Here is a 23,728-nt window from a genome sequence, read left to right as displayed (position 1 = left end):
GTATTTGTGGCGATAACGCTCCTCATACGGACTGTAATGAGGATCGTCATTCGTGAAGGAGGTGCCTGTAAGGCAGACATCCAGAACCAAGTCCCCTCCCCTTTTGATTAAACCATGCCAATCCTTCTTACTCGACTCTGGATCTTTACCCTGCCCAAAGCTCTGTTGCAAAGAGGACCATCATGAATCATCAACGACAAGAGGAACTTTCTAAGTGTCGACTCCGATCGAGTGTTTGCCCAAACATAATCGGCAGCAGATGCAGTGAGCCATTCTCCATCCCGATGTCCGTAGATGCTGAACAGGAGGTGCATAGCTTCGTTGGTGAAGTCTGTAATTTGAAGCGCATCTCCAAGAATCCAGAGTTCTTCTGCACACAAGGTTGTCTCGATGCGTCCGGAATAAGCCCAAGTAACAAAGACACCGATCTGATCGGGAGTATAATCGGGCATGGATATCTCTTGAGTGACGGCTTCCTTGAAACCACCGTATAGGGCTCCGTAGAAAAAGTTGGAGAAGTAGCCAAGTAGAGCTTTGTGACAGCCGATTTTGACTTGCTTGGGGCCAACGAGAAGGGTTGCCATAGCTGGACGAGTTTGGAGACTAAGAAATATGCGGTCAGATTTGTTATCTTAGTTGTGGTACGGGATGAATTACATAGCAGCCACTACTTTGGTGTGCAGATCGATTCGCTTTTGTCTCTCGCAACCAGAGGTTTCGCTTTCACATCCCCAACAAGTACACACGATTGTGCTCATTCTCGCGGAAGGAGGTTGCAGAAGGAACTGGGAGGTCGGATCGACCAGAGATGCTGTTGTGGTCGACATCTTGCTGTCGATCTGAGAGTTGGTGTGGTCGTTAGTGAAGTAGGAAAAAGTGTGTATATTTTTAAGCCGAAACGAGAACGAGCAAAAGGCTTTAGAGACCGAGCCGAGAAAGGCATCAAATTTAAGCCGAAGTTATCCCGTTGCCGCTAGTTATCGATAAGTGTAAAAAGGACTTCGGCGTCAAATGCTGGCTTACCAGAAATGTTCAACCTTCCTTCTTCCATGACACATATATACCGGCCGTTATCGCTATTGTAAACGTCTTGAATCAGTAGATTGCTAAATATTGTTGTCGAATGAGTCTAATACCTCCGTGTTCTCACGTAACATTACTGATTCATGAACGTCATTCATTCATATCTGATTTACAACACGATTGTTTGAGTAGTCTTGTATTGCAAGTCAGAGCTTTTGCTCAAGCTTAGCTTCTTGTGAGAGGTCTGCAAGGAGTAGAGTTCAGCTAAAGAGAAGAGCTAAAGTATTCGCCCCTTACGTAGTAAAGTGAGGACACTTATAGAGTAGACTATTATTGTGTAGTGGTGTGTATAAATTGAGTGCATGAGATAAATGAAGAGAGTTTTGAAATAGTCTCAAAGCTAGCAAACTACAATAAAGGTATAGTACTCCGGAATTCAACATTCCTCTTTTTTGCATTTGCGTAATAAGGATAGAAAACTTTTCCGAAGAGAAAACTGTTTTCGGAGAATTACTTTTTTTGAGGTGTAGTACATAGTTAGCTAAAGGTACTCAAAACCACGATCCTGAAGCTATGGAGCTGAAGGATAAAAAACCAAGAGCTGATCTTAAGCTTATGCTAAAGTATAGCCTAAGCACAAAGCACTAAGCATCGGAAGTAGCTTTTTCAGAACTATGGAGAAGGTTCCTACCAATGAACAAAACACATTACTTTGTACATTTATCTTATCTAAGGCGGGTGTGAATAGGGCAGATTTCACGTGAAAGTAAATATTTACATATTCTTTTGCAGTACTCTTGCAAAGTCTATCATAAAGACACTACTAGAAAGGCCCCATATGTCTCTCACGAACTTACTAATATTGTACTTAAACGACCATTACTTGTTTGGGAAATTTCAAGTGTTTAAACGAACTTTTGGTGTCCTCTTCACACTTGCCGTGGATGGGATAAGTCCTGGAACCACCACAGATATAAAGCAGTCGCTATGCACTGCAGCATAAAGAAAGATATCACTAAACTACACGCTTGTAATGGGAATTTTATATTTGTTCCTCATTTGAGATGGAAGGACTTATCTCATTACTAGGAGGCGAGGGTTGGGGAGAGTAGCACTTATCAATTGTTTTGATTACTGTCAACATTTGTTTATCGTTGTCAACACCGCCACCACTTCCTTGCTTCCCATCTACATCCTTTGTCTGCAACCCAATATCTAAACACCACCGTACCCTACTAATCATGGTGGCTCAGTTTGACTTCCAAGATCCCCAGCCAAAAGGTAGCGCGTTGAACTTTCGATCTCTTGATTGTATTCATACAAGACCAGACGGCTATAGAGTTTAAATAGGCAACTTGAAGCGAACAGTGAATCGCGTAAAACACCCGAGAAATTAAAATGTACAATTTGAAGCGAATAGTGAATTGCAATATTTGTAGACTGTAGGTCCGACTTTGGCCTGAATCCCGTTTCCGCGTGATAAACCGACAATTGCTACTCGTAATGCGATTCACTAAGTCCAATTCCGAGTCACTTCCAGTTTCTGCGTGATAATCCGACAATTCAAGTAAATAGTGAATCACATGCAAGTGCACTCCCAGCACCTCCGCGCTAGAGCGTCAATTCACACATAAAATTAATATTGACTGGTCCTAAACCCCTCTCCATGTCTATAAATACTTCCTTTTCGCGGCCTCGCAGCCTCCACTAAACAATCCATGACCTACTTCTTGCAAGCATGGGCTTGGCGCCTGGAAGCAATGCTTTTGTTGGGGATGCAGATGTTTGTGATCTGCTTTCTGTGCAGTATTTTTAGTATTTCATAGATTAATACAGTTATGTACAGGAGATGGTTGACAGCAGGGAAGGCGTGACAACCATAGCCAAAATCTTTGACAAAAGGATGGAGTTGACAGCAATCAAATTTCAGATAGACGAACTTATCTGGGAAAAGCACATGTGACGGTTGTGTGGTTCCCCGGATCAAGTTGCTCGGCAAATGGAAGCCGGGTTCCTTCGTATTTTGGTATTCTTCTGGGAAATAATGAGAGCTCTGGAGCTCTCCAGTTCTTTTGTAGTTCTTGCTCAACGCTATTTCTGAATTCTTGACAAGGTCGGGGACGGAAAGATGGCGAATGGATTTGACTGGAAATAGAGTTTTCGAATCACTTCACCGTTCGAGTTTTTATACAGGTGAATTTCTTAAGAAGTGAATCAAAATAGCAATACCAGAATGATTGGGTTGAGAAGGGGCCTGAAAGAAGGCGTATGTCTTATAGGAGCGAAGTAAACTGATGATGCTAGAATGACTGGGTTGAGTAGAAGACTTAACGCAAGCACGTGTTCTGTAAAAGTGAACTGAACTTACAACACCAAAATTGTCTCACTTAAGAACATGATTTCATGAAGGCATACGTTCTCAAAATATCACAAACATTCCAAAACACCAGACTCACTCACTCAAAGCACCGTGAACTTCTCGACTGTAGGTACTATCATAAAGCTCTTCATTATATGGAGGCCAGGGTATCTATATATACAACGAATAATTAACTATCCATCCATCCTTCCATCCCCATTACGCACAAACCCCGTGCACCATCTCATGCTAATCATTCAAAAAAGCAAAGCTAAGCTTTCCTAGCCTCCGAGAACACCAGACAATTTTGTTGTCCCCGTTTCCAGATATTTCTGTGTATGCAGCGCTAAAAAGGAGTGTGTATGTTAATGTGTTCGTAACGTTTCGTGTTTTCGTGGGTCCCGATTTTCCCCTTGTTTGAATCATGCGTGTTCCAAAACCATGTGTCCCTAGTTGGTGAGAAGAATATTAATTATGTGTGTGTGTGTGCTTTATGCGAAGGCGAGGAGAGCCATGGCACCAGCAACTGCGTAGGCAACGGGGCCGTTGGTAGCGGCGGCGTTGCTGCTGATCTGGAGAGGAGCGGAGGAGGTAGAGGATGGGGATGGCGTTGGCGTTGGGGTGGTCGAAACTTGGATTGGGGTAGAGACGATGACGGTAGTGCCTGGAACCGTCGCTGTTGTTGGCGTGTATGTTGGTACATAGGTGGAGACAACCGTGTAGGGAACAGTGCTGTAGACGGTTCCTCCGGATGATGTGGCAGTCTTTTCAGACGGGTAGGTCACCACCTCAGTCTCTGCTACGCTGGTCGCAAGAGTGATTGGGACGTAGATGGTCGCCTTGGTGGTAGGTGGCTCGTATGTAGAAGTCACTGCGAATCAATCAGCATTCATTTCTTTTATTAGACGCGAGACGAGGACTTACCGGTGTATGCTGAGGTAATTTCAACTGTGTTCGTGATTGTCTCATAGTTTGTGATGGTTTCTCCTGAGCTGACGGTGGTGTAAGCAGTCCTAAAGCAGCGGGTCAGCATTTACGAAATATCGTTGACAAAAGTTTCGAGGACTCACGTGTAGCACGTTTCCGTGGTGTAGACTTCCGTTGTCTCGTAGAGAGTAGTGAAATAAGTCGAGTACTCGACAATAGTGGTAGGAATCTCCTGAACAATGAGGGAAGTCGACGTATAGACAACCGTGACTTCTTGCCCGCTGACAGTCGAGACAGTGGTGATGGGGCAGAGCGATGTGATTGTGGAATAAGCAATCGACTCGATCGTGGTGGTCGCGCCAGCGAGTGTGGTGCTATTTCGGTTAGTACGAAACATCAAACGGAGATAGAACGGCTTACTATGCCTCAATAGTTTCGGGGATGATGGTCTCGATCAAAGACGTGCTTGTCCATGTCAAGGTAACCTCTTCTCCAGAAATGGTCGAAGTCTCGGTGACTGGGCAAAGCGATGTAATTGTGGATGTAATCTGCAAATTCAGTTAGTTGTGTTCCTCAAGATTTCACAATTCTCAGAGCTAGCGCATTGGCTAAGCGAGAACCGAAAGGGGTCTCTTACCACTTCCTCGCTGTATGTAGTCTGTGCTGGACTTGTAACAGTTGCGTACAAAGTAGTCTCGACAAGTGTCTCAACAGTAGAGACGGTAGTGTAGACGTTCGTGTAGGTGGTGCCGGGGGCAGTACTATAGAAAAGTCAGTTTCAATCGAAGAGCAGATGAAGCCATCCTATGTTGTTGAACGGCCCCTCAAGAGCTTTGCGAGAGGATGCTTACACTGTCTCCGTTACCGCGCAGGTAGTGGTGTATGTAACATCGACCTCAGTGGTCGTAGACACAACGCCGGTTGGGCCTGGAACAGTGACCACGCCGCCAGAGCCGCATCCGCCAACACACGAAGTGACCACAATGGTAGAGGTAGCGATGGTGGTAACGATTGATGTCTTACCCTTCTGTAGGATAAGTTAGCTGATGCTACAAGACCTTAGAAGAGCCAGGTTCGCCCCAGTTTCTGGCAGACTTGCCTCAGTGTAAGTGCTGGTCACAGGACAGTAAGTTGTCGTGGTGAATGTTGTCATCGTTGTTGTCTCGACAGGTGTGCTTGAGTACCAGCGAGGGGCAAGATCTGAAGCAAAGGCCGAAGCGGCCAATGCCAACAAGGAGAATGAGGTCTTCATGATGATTGAGAGAGATGAAGAATAGCGAAAGTTGTTTGGTTGGGCTAGACTTGTTCGCGCGAAGAACGAAGGTGTTAAGTAACCGTAGCGAAGGAGTTACCTATTGCTGGAGGTTGGAGAGCAAGGCTGTTTTTAAAGAAGGCTGGTTTGCTTGGAAGAACAGGAAACACAATCAGGATGGGAAACCGGGACTCTTAAAACGCAGCAGAATAGAGGAGACTGGTCCTACCTCCCCGACCTCGACCTAGCAACCCCATGCCCGCATGCAGCTTGCTGCCATGGACTTCCATCACGCATGGTTGGTAGGCTGGCTCGCTGGCTCGGAATCCTCACATGAGAGTTAGTACCGGTGAGATGCGGCGGCGGCGGCCAGATCAGCATGAGGTAGTTCCAAGGCTGGGCACGCGAAGGGACTGCAGCAGTAGCAGCAGCAACTATTGCTGGAAAGGGACTGACGTCGGTCTCTCTCTCTGTCATCGCTTGTCGTAATATTTTTTTGGTTCTATGGTGAGGATGAATGGCTGGTTGTTCTGGCAATGCCCTGCATGAGGTTGCTACGTCGTGCTGGTGGCCCAAGCATCTTCGATTGTTGATTGGCGTCGACGCTAGCAGATCCGACCAGGGGCACAGCCGAGGGGGGCAAGCATGCGAAATCCTGTCGACTGGAGATGTTCCCTGCTCTGCTCTGCACGACCAGCATGCGCATTTCAACAGACCTGCATCTTTCTGAATTTTTCCCGCCTTCTTCGTCAGACCCGTCGATCGACTGATCCAATCGATGCCCTGAAACAGCTCGCGGATCCGGAGAACGCTGCATCATTGGCCTCCCAGCTTCAGGCCGTCCAAAGCCTGTTTTTGGGCGCCTTTAAGCTTCATCCAGAGTAGCCTAGCTGTCTCTTGTGCTCGAGTAGCCAGGAGAATTGCCACGCTAGGCAAGTTTCCCCCGCAGCTACTCGACGAAATGGAAAATGAGATGTGCGCGAGTTACCCAATCTGATGGAAAAGACTGACTAGCAAACGGCCACTACAGTAGCGTTCTCTCGTGTTGGCCACGATGTTGTCTATTTCTGTACCGTTTGGCGGGAAGTATTGATGTCACTCGTGATTTCGGGCAAGCAGCTAAGTCTCTTTGCAGTAGTCAGGACAGGAGCAGCAGAAGCCAGTACTGGTCAGCAAAGGCGGCGACAGCCTTTCTGCACGTCGCTCACACTTTTGTCATGTCATGCTCGGTTCCTCAGGAACCTCACCCTGCTCCCAACCTCGTTTACCAGAGCTCGACATCATCAGCATGGGTCGACCCCGGTCGCTGAAAAGTCTGTGCATAATGATACAGTACGCCCGCACAGCTCTCAAGGTTTGCGGGCTCTGCATGCGGTGGCGGATCATGGAATGACGAGGTTGGTGCGAGCTCGAATTGTGCTGCACGACCTCCCACTTCGGATGAGAAGCAATTAATTACACGGCACAACTGAGAAAAAAATCCTCATGTCTGACAGCTGCCCGATGATAACAGTAAGACATAGGATTTTTGAGGCTTTCTGTAGACGACATCCGGTGCTCGATATTGAGGGGTTTTCAGCTGTTCATGCGAGAACGAGAACGAGAGGAAGTCCGTCGGCTGCATATCCGGTGGACTTCGTACAGTCAGCTCTTTCGATCCTCTTAGCCAGCGGAAAGAAGAGAAGGAATGGTGAGAAGCTTGAGTCAAGTTGGTCGGCCTTAGAAGAAGTTGGAATTTTGGGATGGGTTGCTGGCCGAATCAGGTACGGCGTTACATCGAAAGGATGGTTTGCTTGCAACTTTGTGCGGACTCGGGTGCTCGATGTGGGACGACTAACTTGAGAGATCTCTGATCCATCGGAACTTCGAAGGGAGTCCAGACGATTCTTCTCGGCGTCCCTCAACCCTCAACTCTGGCACCAACCAACCTCTCCAGATTTTGTGTCCCAACCTTGGGGACAAGGTGCATCGTTGCCGAGTGGACAACCAAAATAGAATCCTTCCCAGACGCCACTTTGCAATTCCTAGCCGAAGTCAGGGGTATGCTCGCTTAGTCTCTCCCCTCCAAAGACCACAACGGATAGCGGCCTCATGACAGTACCGAACCTAATGCGTCATTCTTTTAATGCGAAAGTGAGTTTTGCGCTCCTGTATATAACTTTAAAGCTTACAATTGAAGCTTAATCGTGGCGTAGTCAGCCCTAAGCTTTAGGTTAGAATTACTCAAGCCGCCTTCGAATTCAGAGGATTTTCGCCAACGCTCAACGCTTTTTCTTGCGGCTGCATCTGACTGACCATACACCGTACGGGTATTCCGTGAGACCCTGGGTGCAGGTTGTGGCGGCCTCTCCTGCAACATCTGTTATCCTTGAGCTTTGTGCGTCGATCGTGGTGAGATTCAACCAACAGGTGATGCAGAACTCAAGAGAAAAAAAAGAGCATCTTTTGCGAATAAATTTCAGACTTGGTGGAAACTAAGTTTCCCACTTAAGCCAGTATGGGCTGTCTTTACGGTTCTTGTTCCGCTCACACGAGTATCGCGTGACTGAGGTTGTGCCATTATTCTCGTAATGTCAAGGATCCAGCTTCTTGCACCACCAACCTCGCAGACCGTCATCCAATACTATTTCTTGGGGGCCTTAGTAGATGCCTCGGGACGTTGCAGTAAGAAGCAAACATCGTCTGATATGCTTCGTACAGATCTGTAAGGCAGGAATCTCACACCGTAACGGGAGCCTCGATATTGCTTCAGTCATCATCTTCATCCGATCCACTATCCCATCCTTCTTCGTATGCCTCGGCAATCTCACCAAGAGAATTACTGAGAGCTTCACGCTCATCTACACTAATAGCTCTATTCACGATGTTCTGCAATTCTTTAATTCTCGCGGCAACTGTCGTGTCAGTCGACAGAGAAGTTTTCACTCCAAGCGACGAGCCTGAGCTAGTGCGGGCGAAGATGTGGGGAAAGCTGTCAAGTAAGGGGAATGGCAGGGGTGTTCTCGACCTGCAGGCGCCAAATGTGTAAGCAAGATTCTGACCAGCGAAAAGGCTTGGAACGGGTGAAAAACTTGGCTGGATCTGCAGCAATACGAGAAATAGTGCACACGATATTAAACGTTTGCTGCAAAACCTTCCAGAAAGAAAATGGATGAACTAACTTTTGGATGATTGGTAGACCGGCTGCTCGTCGCCGCGCCCGTTCAAACCCCTCATCTTGTTCGGTGGTCTCATTCGTAGTGTCATCCTCAGGAACTCGGTGGCTCTCAGCTTGTCCGAACACGTGGGGCTTTTTGATGTTGCGCCGTCCTCGGTTTTGCTCGAGGCTCTCTGGAGGGAAGAAGTCCATATCAAAAGTGCTTACTTCATCCTCTTTGTCTTCGTGAACTTCTTCGGAGTGTCTATCCTGAGAAGGCATCCTCGTGTCTCTATCCTGTGTAGGCACATCTAATCTCCCGGGTCGAGAATTCCCATTCAGCGCTTCCTTCTGGTCTGTGCTCATTCGCAGTTTAGCTATATTTTGATTTCCGTTGACGTTGAGCGCATTGATAAGCTGATCTATCGTCTCACGACTTCGACCCTGAGCCTTCAATCTCGATGGCAACGTCATAGATTCCAAGGCGGTTGCGAGAAGCGCCGATACATGCCATTGGGAACGGGTGTCCATTGAAACGTAAGAAGGTACTCTGGCCGTCGGAACCGTAATTGGGATGAACAGTGATGCCTGTGGAGCAATCTCCGAGATTGATCTCGCAGTGTTCGAAAGCCGGGTAAAGCGTTTTTCCTATGACATATGAGTGATGATCGCAATCCTTGTATTTGGAAAGCACGTACCCGTGGGATAGATTTGATGCTGTCTTCGACGCCCCAAACACAAACTGCTGTCTTTCCATATTCATCTCTGATCCGATCCATATATCTGGCAGCAAAGCCTCCCCAAGCATCATCAACACCAGAGATTACTTGAATCCCTTGCATGTGATCAGCTTCCTCGGCAAAAGACCTCAGATCACGATCCAGAAGGTCATGCTCCTTGTCTAATGAGTTGAAAAGCTCTTCTCCCAGCGACCAATTCTCGAATGGCATGAGCGATGAGTTCAGCTCATATTCGTTCAGTTGGACAATAGATCTGGGATGGAAGTAGACCCGGTTGAAATCTGACCAGTATCTAACGGACTCAGTGGTGAGTGGTGGAGGCTCAAGTCCCTCCTCAAGACTTTGCTGGTAAGCATTTTGCTGGATGACTTCCTGTCGTTGAACGACTGCTGGTCCATTCCTAGATATCTTTAACGGCCGCAATACAGAGACAATCCAGCTTGCTTACCATAGTCCATGAGATACAGCAGGCTCATCTATCTCGTACAATGCATTGATCTTCTTCAAAGTCCCAAAGCCACCCTTGAGATCATAGATGAGAGTTCTTGGAGTGAACGTTTCGCTGCCATCTGCTCCGATACCGGGTCGAAAATGAATGTCATGGTCAACTAGAGATTCTTGATCCGCTGAATAGGTAAAATATGATTCCTGAGAAAGAATGTCAGCATTGCGGAGGAATGCAGAGAATGCCCTTACTTGAGTGTTCCAGAAATGCGTGGCAACGTAATTGCTCCGTTGACCAAGCTGCAGAGTGATTATTTCATGCATGGTGAGATTTCAAGATTTGTCTTCTTGCCAAAAGCGCTTGGAGATGGATAAGGCAAGAGCTGCTGGTTGGCGCAACTGAGCAACTCTGATGGTGCTGATTGCTGGGGTCGGAATGATAACCAGCTTATCAGTACCTTCAAAAAGCGTTTTAGACGGTTTAAGTTGTGTGAATCTGAGACAAACCAAAGACCTGCTCATTTAGAAACGGCTTGTCTTTGCCTGACAATTTCTAGCGGATTTATAATCACGTGCTCAAACCTCAAAGAAGTCTTTACTCTTCCGAGTACTTTGCAATGGATGAGGCTTTTGATAACGGCTGAGAGCTTCACAGCTTTCCCCACAACCGGGCCCCGGGAGATTTGAAGTGCCATGGAATTTCAGGGACGCAGGCTGAATTCACGCACACCAGAATCTTAATATCTCCACCCCTCACTCCATGATAATACTCTCTGTTCATGATAGAACCACACCAGCTAGTTACTAGTGTCATTTAGAGCATCTCCATCTTGCATCGCAACTCACAAAAAACGCCCCGCAGCGCGACAGTTATGCTGGTTGATGCCAATTAAGTTCGCCCATTATTCCTATCCATAGCAGCCATGTCTGTGGTTTCTAGGTGGCTTCCCTTCGCGTCGTCGACGACAGCGACTCAAGCATGCGCCTACCTCTTTGCCGTTTGTTTATTCTCAATCTCATTCCTCGTCTTCCTAAACAGCAGCGTATCCTTTGTCATTACAGATCTTATTGGCATCAAAGAAGGAGTCGGAGACTTGGTCGGAACATTGGGCTTCGTGGACGAGTTGGTGGCTCTATTCGCCTGCCCGCTCTGGGGAATTCTGTCAGATAGACTGGGAGTCCGGATTGTCTGCGTAGCTGGATATACGATTGTCGGGCTGGCCCTATTCCTCTTTGTCCAAGCTCGAAATGTATATCCACAATTACTGCTGGCCAGAATTCTTTTCAGTATGGGTGGCGCTGCTACGTAAGTCTAGTTCATCCCCAGATCATGAATCGGAGTTAACAAAGACGGCAGTGCAACGATGGTGACAGCGATCCTACCTTCGATGACAGGAAATAGTCGAGAAAACGAATCTACACACGGCGAAGCGGTAGGAGAACCAGGTAACCCAGGCTTCAGGAGCAGTGTAGCGGCATCTCTAGACTCGGAAGCTACCATTACACCCGCGAGATATAATGGAAGACCGAAGCCTCCCACAACGAACGGAACTGCGCACAAGTCGACTACGAAATCATCATCTAGCCCTCCACGTCTTGCTGGGTTAGTGGGTGTCTTCACTGGATGTGGCGCACTGGTAGCTTTGGCTATATTCCTCCCGCTTCCAGCTCAATTTTCACACTTGAAAGGAGTAACACAAGGGCAAGCGGTTGCGGATAGCTTCTACGTTGTTGGGACGGTGGCAATATGTGTAGCAGTTGCCTGCTTTATTGGGCTTCGAAATCTCCACGGCGAGGAAGGAAAAGGTTGGCGTCTGCTTTTGGGCAAGACTCCCTCACACGAATACTCGCCAATTGCTTCTCACGAGGAACAAGCACCTACCACAAGAGCTCCGTTCCTACCATATTGGCGTCTGCTGCTTGATTCCACGATATTGGGCTTCAAAGATGCCCAGATTGGCCTTGGATATCTGGGAGGTTTCGTTGCTCGAGCATCTTCGGTGGGTATCTCACTCTTCATTCCTCTATATATCAATGCCTATTTCATCAGAAATGGGTTCTGCCAAGGTTCACCCAATGATCCATCTCCGGAGCTCAAGAAAGAGTGCCGGGCAGCATACGTGCTTGCTGCTGAGCTCACAGGAGTCTCACAACTGGTGGCTCTGCTCTGTGCGCCTCTATTCGGGTTCCTATCGGATCGTTATCGGCGGTTTAATATCCCGCTTCTCGTTGCGAGCGTTTTCGGCATAGCGGGTTATACTGCTTTTGCTCAGCTCCAGAGTCCAGAACCAAAGGATATCAACGGGAGAGGAGGCAGTCCTGCGGTGTTTCTTATTGTATCACTGATTGGAATAAGTCAAATCGGAGCTATTGTGTGTAGCTTGGGGCTTCTTGGTCGTGGCGTACTAGGAGACGAAGGTGGTTACAATTTGTCAGGTCAACTACACGATGCTCAAACCAGTAACGGATTGTCAAGTAACGACGCTGTGGAAACCGCACCACTCGTCGCTGCTCAGCCGACAAGGACTGGGTCTAGGAGTCATCTCAAAGGGTCGATCGCAGGAGTTTATTCACTATCGGGAGGTGCAGCTATCCTGTTACTTACAAAGCTCGGAGGATCTCTATTCGACAGTCTATCAACAGGTGCACCTTTCTACATGATGGCGATTTTCAATGCCATTTTGTTAGTCGTTGGTATTGGTGCTGGTGTTTACCGGGAGATCCGGACACGAAAGAAATAATCCTGTATCTACGGATAGTCCTAAAAAGCATAAATTTGTCTTGCATATCTGCGAATGTACATACATACATACCTCCAAGCGGCTAGGATAGAGAGCCCGTGTTGGCCTCATTGTAGTCTTTCTAGACTAATGCTTGCATATAATTAAAAGTTTCAAATCCGCGTCTTCAATGGATGTGTCACTTGCACGTTGCATGGATGGAAATGGTTATTGGTTTACGGGACCAGCCCTTTTATTGTTCATTCTGTACAAAGTTTCAAATCAACTTAGAGAGCCGATTTGCTCTTTTCATACCTTAGATACTCTATTCTCGACCACCTACCGAGGAGCGAATTCGGAGAGATCGTCTTACGGTGTTGGTCTTTGTCTTTTTAGTCTGAGATCGAGAAGACCTGCGAGGAGGTTCTTCGTTAGAGCTGTCGCTCGCCTTGGCTCTCTTGGAGCTGCGGGTCTTCTTAGCCAGAGGCTCTTCGTCAGAAGATTCAGCCGTTGGTCTTGAGCGCTTTGTGCCGCGAGGACTCTCTTCCTCTGAGTCGATGTCCTTCGTGGCTCTTGCACTTGCTTGCTGAGCACGTGCGGGTATTCCTTTCTTGCTCTTTTCTGCGAGAAGTGCAAGGACTAGTTGGTCCTGTGCGGCTTGCAGTCGCTTTCGTGCTTGTTGGATGGGATCTGGTGATTCGTCTTCAGAGTCGGATTGGCAGTCCACGACGATCGTGTCTCCTTCAAGTTCTGACTCCTCTGACTCTTCTTGGGCCTTGGCCTCTGTCTTCTTGTTTCGAGTAGCCCGCTTGGAAGCTACAGTCAGAGGAGCGACGGCGTTCCTCCTGGCTCGAAGCTTGCGTTGGGGTTTGACTGCCTCTCTCTTTGGCGCCTTTTCGTCTTCAGTATCTAGTGCGAATCGCTCCGTGTAAGGAACATCTTTCTCTTCGGACTGTCCGGGGTGGAAGTCCTTTGAGATGTAGAAGGTTCTTAGGGTAATTGGTTCAGCATCTAGGGCGAACCCCTCGGGATAGTCGCTTTCTTCCTCGGCCCGAGATTGTCCTGGGTGGAAGTCTCTTGAGATTGTGAAGGTATTGAGGATGATTGGCTCTGTGACAGCGCGAGGCTTCTCGAAAAATGCTTGGAATCTAGACACTTTCTTTGGTGTGGTGACGAATGCAGTTGGTCCAGCCAGTGTGTTTGCATCGATCTCGGGGTACGCAGAAGCTGGGAAGTCCGATGTACCTGACATCGTTGTGTATTCTGCGTTCGAGGTTATGACACTGCAGGTGAGGCAGTGGCTTGATAGTTGGAATGGGCGAAAGCTGCATCCGGTGTTGGAAAAAGTAGACATGGCTGTTGTAGGTTTTGTTGAGTTGAGCAAGTGTTTGTGTAATTTGTGTATGATGTTTGCTCTGATTGGGATTCCATTGTGCTTTTATATCCTGCATTCAGCCATTTGGGGCTACTGTTCTATCCCGAGAACAAACTAGCCTGCTGCTCTTGCTTTCTTGGCCCACTTTCATCCGTTGTAGTGCCTTTATTTTGCACGCTCACAAACACATTGTCCACACAAAGGACATCGACGAACATTTGAAAGCCTCTGTTCTGCTATTCTGTTCTGTTTCTTTGTTTTGTATTTTATACTCTGCTGAAGTTAGTTAGCATTCTTAGTTGCGAATCCCGATGCGGAATTTCCTTTGTCTTCAAGCCCAAGTCCTCGAGTCTTTTTCCTCTGCCAACCTTCTGGTTGCTAATCGAGCATACCGTTAAACCTCACCAGCTTTTCCGTGTGCGCAAAGAAGGCTTCAATTATCAATTGAACCTACCTAGCACCAATAAGCAAGCCGAGTTGAACGATGGCACACGCTGCAGACAGCTGTATCTGCACCCTTCGGGATCACATCGACTTCGATAAACACCACCTCCAACATACACAGCAGAAAGAAGACTTCCTCATATCCCAATACTCTAATGTCATTGGACTCCTACAAAAGCAATATCTCAAAATCAGTTCTGCGCTCTTGACAGAGATTGATGACAGTTTCGAAGAGAGTGTGTTGGAAGGCGTACTGGATCACTTGAGGGATGCTATGGGGAACAATGAGTATTGTTTGAATGAGGCAAGGAAGAAATTATGGACGAAATACCGTACTGAAGAAGGGACTGTGGTTGTAGCTGGGTCGAAGGAATGAGAGAATCGATGACCATTGTGACGGTGGTGGAGAAAGCGGATATTCAGCCAAAATACCTTGTCCTCAGTCTGAAGTATACAAGGTATAGAGGCTCTGCTGGTGTATTGAGTGGAAGCGAGATACATACATCCTCTCAAGAAGGTGAACACTGCAGAAAAGTGGAATATCACCATGTAACCGTTACCTGCCAACATCCTTGCAAAAAGCAATTCTCCTAGAACTACCCGAAATAAGTATTTTCCCTCCATCGCTATAAACAACTTCAGCTTTACAACTTGGCTAATCCTCGCTGAAGCATGAATGAAACCAATGACATAATAATACTGGACATTCGAGATCTGCTAAGTAGTGTTATGACAAATTTGCTTTACAAGCCGACAATGCACAACTTTCTGACTAGCAGACGAGTATCCATACATTGAATTTGTGCTTCAATACATAGAGAGCTGCTCATTCTAAATTACTTATGTTCCAAGTCTCAGTCAAATATCCGTCTTGACCGTTTGACGAGGCTAACGATAAGGAAGCTCTAGCTAACTTTTCTTTGTCAAACTGCTTCACTCACAAATACCTAACGTGCCACAATCGTGTTCATTCCACAGACTGTCGATTGTTTCTTCGCCTCAAAACAAGCTACTTACCTAGGTAGGTACACGACTCGAAAAGTTTACCATAGCCTTGCAGACGAGGCTGGGCCCCTGCGGCACTAGCCGTTCCCACCAACCGTAATACTATCCCAAGGCTGTATGATATATCCTCCATTCCCGTGCGCTTCTCCATCGCAAACATATTCACAATGGCGCCCGTCAGCCAGCCCGACCACATGGTCGTCGAACGTATGCTTCAATCTCTGGGCCTTTCAACGCGCAATGCTGACGTGCTGCAGAACAACTTCGAGATGTCATTCAGGACCTCTTCCAGATTATGGTCCAGGTGAATAGCTACGACACAGCAACCCACTCCAGCAACACCGTCCTCCAAAACTCAGTGTACGTCTCCCCTCCTCCCTCTCCCTCGCCCCCCTCGATCAAGAACACAGCTAACACCCACCCAGCAAAACACTCCACAGCTCCCTCCTAAAAATCTACAAAACCGCCAACAACCCCACAGTCAACCTCCCGCACATCCCACCCGAACTAATCCAATACGTGGACAACGGTCGGAACCCGGACATCTACACGCGAGAATTCGTCGAGCTGGGCCGGAAGGGCAATCAGTTGATGAAGGGGAAGAAAGAGGCGTTTGGGAGTTTTAGAGATGTGCTCGCTGAGGAGATGTGTAATGTGTTTCCCGAGATGAGGAGCGATGTTGAGATGGTGGTTAAGGCTACCGGAGGCGATGTTGCGAAGCTGCCGGTTCCGAAAGAGGAGGTGGCTAAGAAGGAGAATTGAGGACGGACAAGCTATTGAAGTTTGCGGGACAGGACATCAAAATGGCGTTATGGGCTGGGTGGGATTGGGACATTGGAGTTCACGGTCCATCTTTCGGCGTTGATTATGGCGTCATGCACATTCACAAAAGCAGAATGTCGGGGCCAATTTCAATGACTTTCAGAGTCATATTTCATTCCATCGGATCAAGACACCTAATCACAAAGAGCAGTACATTCCATTTCAACAATAGCGTTGAACGGCAAGTCCGCAACCGCAACGCAAGTCCTTGCCTACACAATATCCTAGTCAGTCTCCCTTCCAATCCACAAGTCCTCACACCAGAAAAAGAACAAACATACCGGTTTCCGCCCCGGAAAATGAGTAATATAAGTCTCATTCATAGCTTTGAAATCCCCAAAATCCTTGATATAAACATTCAGCTTCAAAATCTTCTCAAAGCTCGACCCTGCTTCTTCGAGTACGGCTTTGATATTCTTCAACGTTTGGTCCTTTTTCCTTAGTCAATCTTTCCTGGAATTTGAGAAAGGGATTGTGGAAATACCGTTTGAGCCTGAATCCCGCCCTCGACAAGTGTCCACGTCTCTACGTTAAAGCCGATGTTTCCGGAGACGAAAACCATGCCGTTGGCTTTGATGGCTTGGGAGAATACGGGGAGAGGGGCCGGAGCGTTGGTTGTGCGTATTTCTTGGATGTCGGTGGCCATTTTGATGTAGTTGGTACTATTCTTGATTGTGCAGATTTGATATATATGTGCTTGGGGAAAGTTTCTTGAGTAGTTTGTGGTGCTTGGTGGTGTAGATTTGTTGAATATGCACTGGGGGAACGTTTCCCGGGTAACCTGTGGTTCTCGAATTTGTAGATTTTAGTATATGTGCTCGGGAAAAGCTTCTTGGGTAGTCTGTGGTTTATGTATTTGTATGTGCGTGTGTATGTACTCTAAGCAGATGAAGATGAGAAATCATTAGCTGCTGACGTGAGAGGAATTTCCGCTTCTGGGTCAATTTGCGAAAGTTTATGAGTACTGTTTAGGCTTGCAAATTTACCATTCTTCGCTGATCACGTTCAGAAGTATCTCCAGTGATTCAGAAGTAAGTACTTCTCCCTCACTCACAAACGTTTCCCCTTATCTAACGCCGAGAAAGAATGAATGCCGCCATAAAATAAACGCCAGAATGCTCCACGCCAGCAACAATGCTCCCACCATCGCTATGCCTTTCTTGTACTCCTTATGCACACCCCCCCTTTTCTCTCCTATCTAAACCCTATCCCTCTCCCCAATCTCCAACTTCAAAACCGGATGTCCAGGCCTCCTAATCCCACCCCTCCTCTCATTCACCCTCGGCACAGACCTTGTGGGAAACAACACGAACCCATCTTTCTGGCCGCCGAATACTTCTTTAGGCAGGTTTCGGGCCCATGCTGGCATCGAGGTGAGGCCTCGTGGTTGGTTCGCGGTTGATGGGTTTGTCTCGGAACAGGAAGAGGAAGACGAAGAAGAAGAGGAATCTGATTCTCGTCGAGAAGAAACTGTGGAGGGAGTTTCGGAGTGCATGAAGCAGGGCTTGTCGATGGCTTTCAAGACGGGGGAGGTTGGTGGAGGGGCGTGGCCATTGGGGTACGCGAAGTCCCAGACTTTGGGGGCGAAGAAGGAATCGTGTTCCATGGTGGTCGAAGAGGTTGTACACTTTTTGAGGGTAAGGTTTGTGTATTTGATTGAAAGCTCTGCGTGTGAACTCTTATTACTGCTTTTGCTGTTTGAGATGCCCGGTTTCTGTGACTGACGTATGACTTGATTGTGAAGAAACTCGCAGAGAACAGAAATATATTCGAATAAAAAAGCTCCATGACGAAAAATAAAAATTGTTGCCTACCTTTCGAAATGACGTCTGATGGGGTGACCTATGATATGACCCTTTCTAGAGTCACCAATTTAGCACATGCCAAACTTTTGACAGCTTCTAGATCCAAAACCAGTCTAAGTAAATCTAGAAGGGACGACCTTAAAGCCTTAAAGGGAAAGCATAGGGCTGATTGACGATATCGGTTGCTTTTTATAGAAATCATGACGACCTATTCCCAAAGTTGGAGAACGGGAAGGCGGGAACTAATGCACCCCGGGACTCTCCTCATGACGATAGCATACTGAAGACACAAGAAATAGATAGATGTCATCAGTCAGAAATTCTGAGCTTGTAAAAAACGTAATATTCATCGTGATCAGCCAGAGCCGTAGAATTTCTGGTAATTAGCACGGATATGTAACTCCACGCTCCTAACTTTTCCTGCTGTAACAGAATATCTACTTAAGCTCCGCAAGGACCTTCTTAAGTTCTGCAGCAACGGCGTTTCCGACTTCGACGGTGCTTGATGTTCCTCCGATATCCTTCGTTCGGATGCCTGCTTCAATAACTCTTCGGACTGCTTCCTCGACGGCTTTTGATTCGGCAGGGAGACGAAGTGAGTACTGGAGCATCATAGCGACTGAGAGGATCGTGCCAACTGGATTGACGATGCCTTGACCTGAGATATCTGGTGCAGAACCTAACAACTGTTAGCTCTTGGTCACAAAGTCGGAAGTGTCAAACATACCGTGAATAGGCTCGTAGATACCATTGCACCTACTCTTCCCATCTGGAACACCACTCAAGCTAGCAGAAGGCAGCAAACCAATACTACCAGGAATAACGCTCGCCTCGTCACTAATAATGTCCCCAAACAGATTACTCGTAACAACGATCCCGTTCAACGCCCTCGGGTTCTTAACCATGAGCATAGCCGCCGAGTCAATCAAATGATGACCGATCTTCAACTGCGGGAACTCCTTCGCCATGACCTCCGTAACCGTCTTCCTCCACAACCTACTGGTAGCCAGCACGTTCGCCTTATCCAAACTCCAGACCGGAGCCGGAGGATCCTCTTGCAGCGCAAGATGAGCAGCTAACCGCGTAATCCGCTCAATTTCCGCTCTAGAATACGGCTCCATATCCCACGCAATCCCATCCCCATCATCCTCCTTCCGGTCCCCAAAATAAATACCCCCCGTCAGCTCACGGATGATGTTGAAATTCGTGCCCCGACAAACCTCAGCTTTGAGAGGCGAGATCTCGACCAGGGATTCGGAGGCAAAGTTGCACGGTCGCAGGTTGCCATATGTGCCCATCTGTTTGCGGAGAGCGAGGATGCCTTGCTCGGGCCGCACTTTGCCTGTTCCCCATTTTGGACCACCGATTGCACCTAGGAGGACGGCATCTGCTGCTTTTGCGGCTTCGAGGGCCTTGGTTGTGAGAGGTTCGCCGGTTGCGTCGATCGAGCACTGGTCGCAGATGTTCTTAGCAGTGTTGTGTGTGAAGGTGGGGAAGTCAAGGGTATGAGGATACTTACCCCGCCAAGGAGATGTTCTTGGAAGTTGAACTTCCCAGTACTCGGTCGCTCTGCCTCGATGACTTTCAGGATCTAGGTCCTTGTTAATTGCTTGTCCGATCGAAGTATAATTGCTTCTTCCGCAAAAATGGGAGGGAAAATGGCGGGGAAGGTACCTTAACAGCCTCTGCTACAACCTAGATTCATTTGTCAGCTGGCTTGTCGTATTTAGCCAATTGGGCGTTGATTGGACTCACTTCTGGACCGCAGTGGTCTCCTCCAAAGACGACGATATTGTGAGTTGTCATCTTGAAAGAGTCGTATGTCAAGATTGCAATGAGGTTGTGTGTGGAAATGCACGCGAGCTTTCACTTGAAGCTGTTTTTGTTTTTGCCCCGCACTTCCGATACCGGGAGGAGGTGGTCTCGGATCATAAGTTCATCCTGATCGGGCTTCTACTTCTACTTAGTGCTTAGATATGCCGATTCGTTCACTAGACCAAGTATATCTCAGAATAACAGGATCTACCCCCCTAAAACCTCATCGAGTTTCGGTGTTTTCTTGTCGAGAAGTTATCACAGTTGATTATTTTTGTGCGACCAAAGATTTGGAATGCGGGGTAAAGTAGTACCCCACTTCTGCTGTACATGTCACACAGCATGAGATAGAAACCTGGAATTTTTGATATATCAGTAATTATTTTTTTGCTTGCTACCTATGCCCACAAGTACTCTTTTCAGTTTCGTCTGCTATTGCTTGACGAGATACAACGCTATGCACCAGTGTTCACTATGTCTACACAAGAAGGGTATCAAAAACAAAAGAAATGCCTGTGTATGCCATATATGGTAATTCGTGGTGTCCATTCAGTCAGTGCGTCCGAGCACGAGATCGTGGGGATGTATGGGTTTGGTCGTGATTAACGTGATTAAGGATGGAGAGAATGAAACAGTCTTCATCGGAACGATTTGAAAGACTTGTGTGCGAGAGGTGAAGAGCCCATACGAGTATGCGTAATTGCTTTGTTTGTCTCGCGGATTCGACCTCCTCGCATATTGGGAGTCTGAGCACAGAAGGCACAAACGTATACTGGTGGAAGACTTCGACGATCAATGCCTACACATTCGGCATGCAACCAGTTTTCGCAAGCCTCACTACCACGCTCGTTAGTCTTGTTACCTATAAGCTCTGCTTGATACATACCATTGAATCATGAAGCCCTCGCTATCAGGGTTATTGCAGACACATCGGGTTGTCCCACTCCTCGTACTTGAAGGAGTAGTAGCGGGGTCCGTAAGCGTAGTTGGGGATAAATTGGCTGAGGAGCCATAATTTCCATATGAGTTGCCTCGAGGAGTGGCATCTGATCCATAATGATGGTGGCGAGGATTTCGTGATTTTAGTTGGTTCTGCTTCCGGCTTTCCATGACCTTCCGTAGTTCTCGTGTTGCATCTCCATCGTCTCCATCCATGACAGTCTCAGCTTCACTTTCGACACTATCTCGTCCATATGAATGTTGGCTCGAGGACTCAGACTGGCTATAACCACTGGCACTGTGTCGTCTTATGTCTGAGCCACGATTGGATGCCTCGAGTCTACTATGCCTTGGTGCCTTGCTTGGTTGCGGTAGTGAGAATGAAGTGTTGCGGCTTGGGACCAGGATGGGCTCATCATCTGACGAAGATTCATAGTGTGAGGAGTCCCAGTCCTCGTGCGTCGTAGATGGCCCTCCTCTAGTCGTCCTTGGCTCTTCCCCAACGATGACTCTCTCCGTTTTTGCCCTTCCATTTGAATCAATAGTGAACTTCAACTCAGTTCGCATTCGTGGTGTTGACATCTCAGGTATCGACTTCAGCGTACTTGGACGTTGCTGCTTTACAGGAGATACTCGACCACCGCGGGAGACAGCACGGTCTGTATCTGAGCTCAGTCGAGGTTGATAAAAGCTAGTGCCAAAGGAGTTACCTTGAGTCCTTCTGCCACGACTGTCGCTCACACTCCTCTGCAGTCCTGGCCGCGCAGAACCTTTGACAGGAGAACTCACAGTCCCTCTATCGATGCGTCTGGCCTTGCTACCTTCCCTCGAACTACGAGATCGCTGCAATTCCTCTAAATCCCTCTTTGATTCTCGTAGCTGGTGTTGATATGGTTTCAGCTCAGCATAACTTGTTACTGGACGTGTTGCTGGTAGAGGCACGTCTGCAAACTCTGAAGGCATGGGGATAGGGTTGGTGTCCCCAAAAAGCAGACCTGGATCTACTCCACCCATTGAGACTGCCGAAAAAGGATCATCGGATGCAGAGTTATTGTTGAATTCGAACGGTGGTAAAGAGGTGGGAAGTCCAGATGTTGTGATGGGTAATTTGGGAGCTAGTGGTCGTTGGCGTTTAGAAGTGACCTGTGGCTCCTTCTGAGTGGGTGCATTCTGGGTTTGGGTCGGTGCTGCATTCACAGTTTCTTGGAACATCTGATTATTTCTTCCCCAATCGAAAGAGTTGCTAATTTTATGCGAACTCATGTTGAACATCCCCGCATCATCAGTGTTGAAATCAAGATCCATGCCACTCATGCTTGCATCTGGATCCCAGAACGGTTTGGTATTACTGAAAACCGGAGCAGTGGCCGGAGCCGACATTGGATAACTAAAGAAATCCCCGGCGTTGGAAGGAAATGGCATAAGGTTAGTATGTGTGGGAGTCTGCGATGCGCCATAGTGGCCATCCCGAGGATCATTCTGCATTGTTTCTGTTGAGATCTTTGGTGCCAATTTCCTCGTTCCCTTGGACTGAGATGCTGGAGGCGTTGCCGTTTGTCCACTGAAAGCTTCCTCCAAACGTTTTCTGGGCTTCCGAGGAGTTACCTTGGTAGGCGATAGGTCATCGAAATGACTTTGTGAAGCAGAATATGGTCCAGGGGAAGATGGAAGTTGGATCGACGGATCAACCGGAGGTAATTGAAAGCTCGGATGGGGTGAGAAATGGTGCACATGCGTTGAAAGCTCAGCTGTAATATCTCCAACAGTGGAAAGTCGCCGGTCTTGGGTGGAAGTGGTGGTAGGTCTGGGCGTTGGAGCTTCACCAAAGTGAGAGCTAGTTAGGCGTCCAGGTGTAGAGTTGAAGACCTAACAAAATCAGCATACTTTTTCATTGCTAAGGTCCATATTCTTTCAGGAGCTTTTGTGGGTGTGCATGACAGAATCGGACAATGCCGAACATGTCAGAAGCTGGAGGTTCCTTATTAAGCCGCACAAATCCTAAATTCTGCCAAGGGAGGAGAGCAAGTAAAATCTGCCATACAGTATATTCTTCGGCAAACCGAGGTGTCCACCCACCACGCTCTTGCTCCTCAAAATTCGAATTATTTCTAGGTGTTTGGAAGGTTGGGCTAGAGAATTGAGCGGCCGTCGGGGTTTTCGTGGGAGTCGGGGGTTGGTTCCCAAGGCTTCAAAGATTATTGATTAGCCTGAAATGTCTGTACGGTAGAAAGAGTCATAACTACCTGTATGTGTCCCAACTCATAGCAGAGTTGACTGGCTATTGTATAGCAGAAACCCAAAACAGGATTGTTGCCTATGCAAGACCGTTCTCCGAAAAGTTTCCTCGGAGCTCTAGCCAACATCCACTACCGCCTTCTCGTTCCTCCAAAGTCTAGCCTGGTCCAACAATTGCCTCTCAACGGTATATCAGGCTTTGGCGTTGTCGAGGAATGAGGGAGTTGCGGGAGCAATTTGGTATTTGGTGGCGAGGTATTGTTCACAGCATGCCAAGCTTAAATTCGTAGGATCTGCACAATTTTTCTGCGACTTCATGAAGTCAGTCTCTGAAATCAAGAGGATTGGAGAAGGGAGGACTACCAGAAGTGACGGAGACAGAGCAAAGACTCAAAATTAGGGAGGTTCAGGCCAAAGGTGGTAAGCAAATGTCCGGTCTACCTGCACGTTCAGACAATCGAGGACGTTCCTTGATCTGTCCTAGACTACCCGCAGTGCACTGATAATGCAAGACAAGAAAGCCGACTGTATTCGAAAAAATAATCAACGTGTATTCAAGACGCTGTTGAAGTTCGTCTCGGGAACGATGCTTTGTAAAATGGAATTCTTCGTGGTAACATGAAGAAGTGCTACCGCAGAAAATACCAGGATTGATGCCGTATGCGGGTCCCGAGCAAACGCAAGCTC

The 23,728-nt window shown here is 47.6% G+C and overlaps 10 protein-coding genes across 10 annotated transcripts; 2 read left to right on the top strand and 8 right to left on the bottom strand.

The window, feature by feature from the left end:
* Window positions 1–107: 107 nt before the first annotated feature.
* On the bottom strand, window positions 108–584 carry LY89DRAFT_770248 (uncharacterized protein; the record flags this gene model as incomplete). Its single annotated transcript, XM_018221841.1, has 1 exon — window positions 108–584. The coding sequence occupies one exon, from the start codon at window positions 582–584 to the stop codon at window positions 108–110; it is 477 nt and encodes a 158-aa protein (XP_018075384.1).
* Window positions 585–4,407: 3,823 nt separating this feature from the next.
* Window positions 4,408–5,812, bottom strand: LY89DRAFT_423255 (uncharacterized protein). Its single transcript, XM_018207422.1, has 5 exons — window positions 5,409–5,812; window positions 5,161–5,336; window positions 4,947–5,070; window positions 4,730–4,857; window positions 4,408–4,683 (listed from the first exon to the last, which is right to left on the bottom strand). The coding sequence occupies exons 1-5, from the start codon at window positions 5,559–5,561 to the stop codon at window positions 4,449–4,451; spliced, it is 816 nt and encodes a 271-aa protein (XP_018075383.1). The 5' UTR covers window positions 5,562–5,812; the 3' UTR covers window positions 4,408–4,448.
* Window positions 5,813–8,309: 2,497 nt separating this feature from the next.
* Window positions 8,310–10,205, bottom strand: LY89DRAFT_729830 (tubulin nucleotide-binding domain-like protein; the record flags this gene model as incomplete). The annotated part of the gene is made up of 5 exons (XM_018219413.1): window positions 8,310–8,568; window positions 8,723–9,345; window positions 9,396–9,837; window positions 9,886–10,085; window positions 10,134–10,205. 5 exons carry the CDS (start codon window positions 10,203–10,205, stop codon window positions 8,310–8,312), a joined length of 1,596 nt encoding a protein of 531 aa, XP_018075382.1.
* A 319-nt stretch (window positions 10,206–10,524) lies between these two features.
* LY89DRAFT_681653 (MFS transporter-like protein) lies at window positions 10,525–12,785 on the top strand. Its single transcript, XM_018214344.1, has 2 exons — window positions 10,525–11,187; window positions 11,239–12,785. The coding sequence occupies exons 1-2, from the start codon at window positions 10,805–10,807 to the stop codon at window positions 12,620–12,622; spliced, it is 1,767 nt and encodes a 588-aa protein (XP_018075381.1). The 5' UTR covers window positions 10,525–10,804; the 3' UTR covers window positions 12,623–12,785.
* Window positions 12,786–12,926: 141 nt separating this feature from the next.
* On the bottom strand, window positions 12,927–13,955 carry LY89DRAFT_665492 (uncharacterized protein; the record flags this gene model as incomplete). Its single annotated transcript, XM_018212848.1, has 1 exon — window positions 12,927–13,955. The coding sequence occupies one exon, from the start codon at window positions 13,953–13,955 to the stop codon at window positions 12,927–12,929; it is 1,029 nt and encodes a 342-aa protein (XP_018075380.1).
* A 1,462-nt stretch (window positions 13,956–15,417) lies between these two features.
* LY89DRAFT_638795 (uncharacterized protein) lies at window positions 15,418–16,606 on the top strand. The gene is made up of 3 exons (XM_018211594.1): window positions 15,418–15,632; window positions 15,683–15,785; window positions 15,851–16,606. Exons 1-3 carry the CDS (start codon window positions 15,593–15,595, stop codon window positions 16,185–16,187), a joined length of 480 nt encoding a protein of 159 aa, XP_018075379.1. The 5' UTR covers window positions 15,418–15,592; the 3' UTR covers window positions 16,188–16,606.
* LY89DRAFT_577174 (endoribonuclease L-PSP) lies at window positions 16,382–16,893 on the bottom strand (the record flags this gene model as incomplete). The annotated part of the gene is made up of 3 exons (XM_018208875.1): window positions 16,382–16,459; window positions 16,529–16,678; window positions 16,732–16,893. 3 exons carry the CDS (start codon window positions 16,891–16,893, stop codon window positions 16,382–16,384), a joined length of 390 nt encoding a protein of 129 aa, XP_018075378.1.
* A 552-nt stretch (window positions 16,894–17,445) lies between these two features.
* On the bottom strand, window positions 17,446–17,853 carry LY89DRAFT_729824 (uncharacterized protein; the record flags this gene model as incomplete). Its single annotated transcript, XM_018219412.1, has 1 exon — window positions 17,446–17,853. The coding sequence occupies one exon, from the start codon at window positions 17,851–17,853 to the stop codon at window positions 17,446–17,448; it is 408 nt and encodes a 135-aa protein (XP_018075377.1).
* Window positions 17,854–18,374: 521 nt separating this feature from the next.
* LY89DRAFT_638790 (3-isopropylmalate dehydrogenase) lies at window positions 18,375–20,070 on the bottom strand. The gene is made up of 5 exons (XM_018211593.1): window positions 19,808–20,070; window positions 19,727–19,747; window positions 19,572–19,643; window positions 18,780–19,503; window positions 18,375–18,731 (listed from the first exon to the last, which is right to left on the bottom strand). The coding sequence occupies exons 1-5, from the start codon at window positions 19,856–19,858 to the stop codon at window positions 18,490–18,492; spliced, it is 1,110 nt and encodes a 369-aa protein (XP_018075376.1). The 5' UTR covers window positions 19,859–20,070; the 3' UTR covers window positions 18,375–18,489.
* Window positions 20,071–20,505: 435 nt separating this feature from the next.
* Window positions 20,506–22,698, bottom strand: LY89DRAFT_665486 (uncharacterized protein; the record flags this gene model as incomplete). Its single annotated transcript, XM_018212847.1, has 3 exons — window positions 20,506–20,704; window positions 20,754–22,640; window positions 22,691–22,698. The coding sequence occupies 3 exons, from the start codon at window positions 22,696–22,698 to the stop codon at window positions 20,506–20,508; spliced, it is 2,094 nt and encodes a 697-aa protein (XP_018075375.1).
* Between the last annotated feature and the right edge of the window lie 1,030 nt (window positions 22,699–23,728).

Source organism: Mollisia scopiformis (assembly GCF_001500285.1).
Source record: "Mollisia scopiformis unplaced genomic scaffold LY89scaffold_5, whole genome shotgun sequence".
Classification (NCBI taxonomy): Eukaryota; Fungi; Ascomycota; class Leotiomycetes; order Helotiales; family Mollisiaceae; genus Mollisia; species Mollisia scopiformis.
The sequence above is the reverse complement of the archived record's forward strand: the minus strand, read 5'-3'. Positions and strand labels throughout refer to the sequence as shown.

Coding starts and splice junctions, on each gene's coding strand:
- LY89DRAFT_681653 (XM_018214344.1), top strand. CDS start 10,805: ATGTCTGTGGTTTCTAGGTGGCTTCCCTTCGCGTCGTCGACGACAGCG. Junction 11,188..11,238: donor AGTATGGGTGGCGCTGCTAC/GTAAGTCTAGTT, acceptor CAAAGACGGCAG/TGCAACGATGGTGACAGCGA.
- LY89DRAFT_638790 (XM_018211593.1), bottom strand. CDS start 19,858: ATGACAACTCACAATATCGTCGTCTTTGGAGGAGACCACTGCGGTCCA. Junction 19,644..19,726: donor TTGTAGCAGAGGCTGTTAAG/GTACCTTCCCCG, acceptor ACAAGGACCTAG/ATCCTGAAAGTCATCGAGGC. Junction 19,504..19,571: donor AAGAACATCTCCTTGGCGGG/GTAAGTATCCTC, acceptor ATCTGCGACCAG/TGCTCGATCGACGCAACCGG.
- LY89DRAFT_638795 (XM_018211594.1), top strand. CDS start 15,593: ATGGCGCCCGTCAGCCAGCCCGACCACATGGTCGTCGAAC. Junction 15,633..15,682: donor CGACCACATGGTCGTCGAAC/GTATGCTTCAAT, acceptor GACGTGCTGCAG/AACAACTTCGAGATGTCATT. Junction 15,786..15,850: donor ACCGTCCTCCAAAACTCAGT/GTACGTCTCCCC, acceptor ACACCCACCCAG/CAAAACACTCCACAGCTCCC.
- LY89DRAFT_423255 (XM_018207422.1), bottom strand. CDS start 5,561: ATGAAGACCTCATTCTCCTTGTTGGCATTGGCCGCTTCGGCCTTTGCT. Junction 5,071..5,160: donor TGCGCGGTAACGGAGACAGT/GTAAGCATCCTC, acceptor ACTTTTCTATAG/TACTGCCCCCGGCACCACCT. Junction 4,684..4,729: donor CCCGAAACTATTGAGGCATA/GTAAGCCGTTCT, acceptor TAACCGAAATAG/CACCACACTCGCTGGCGCGA.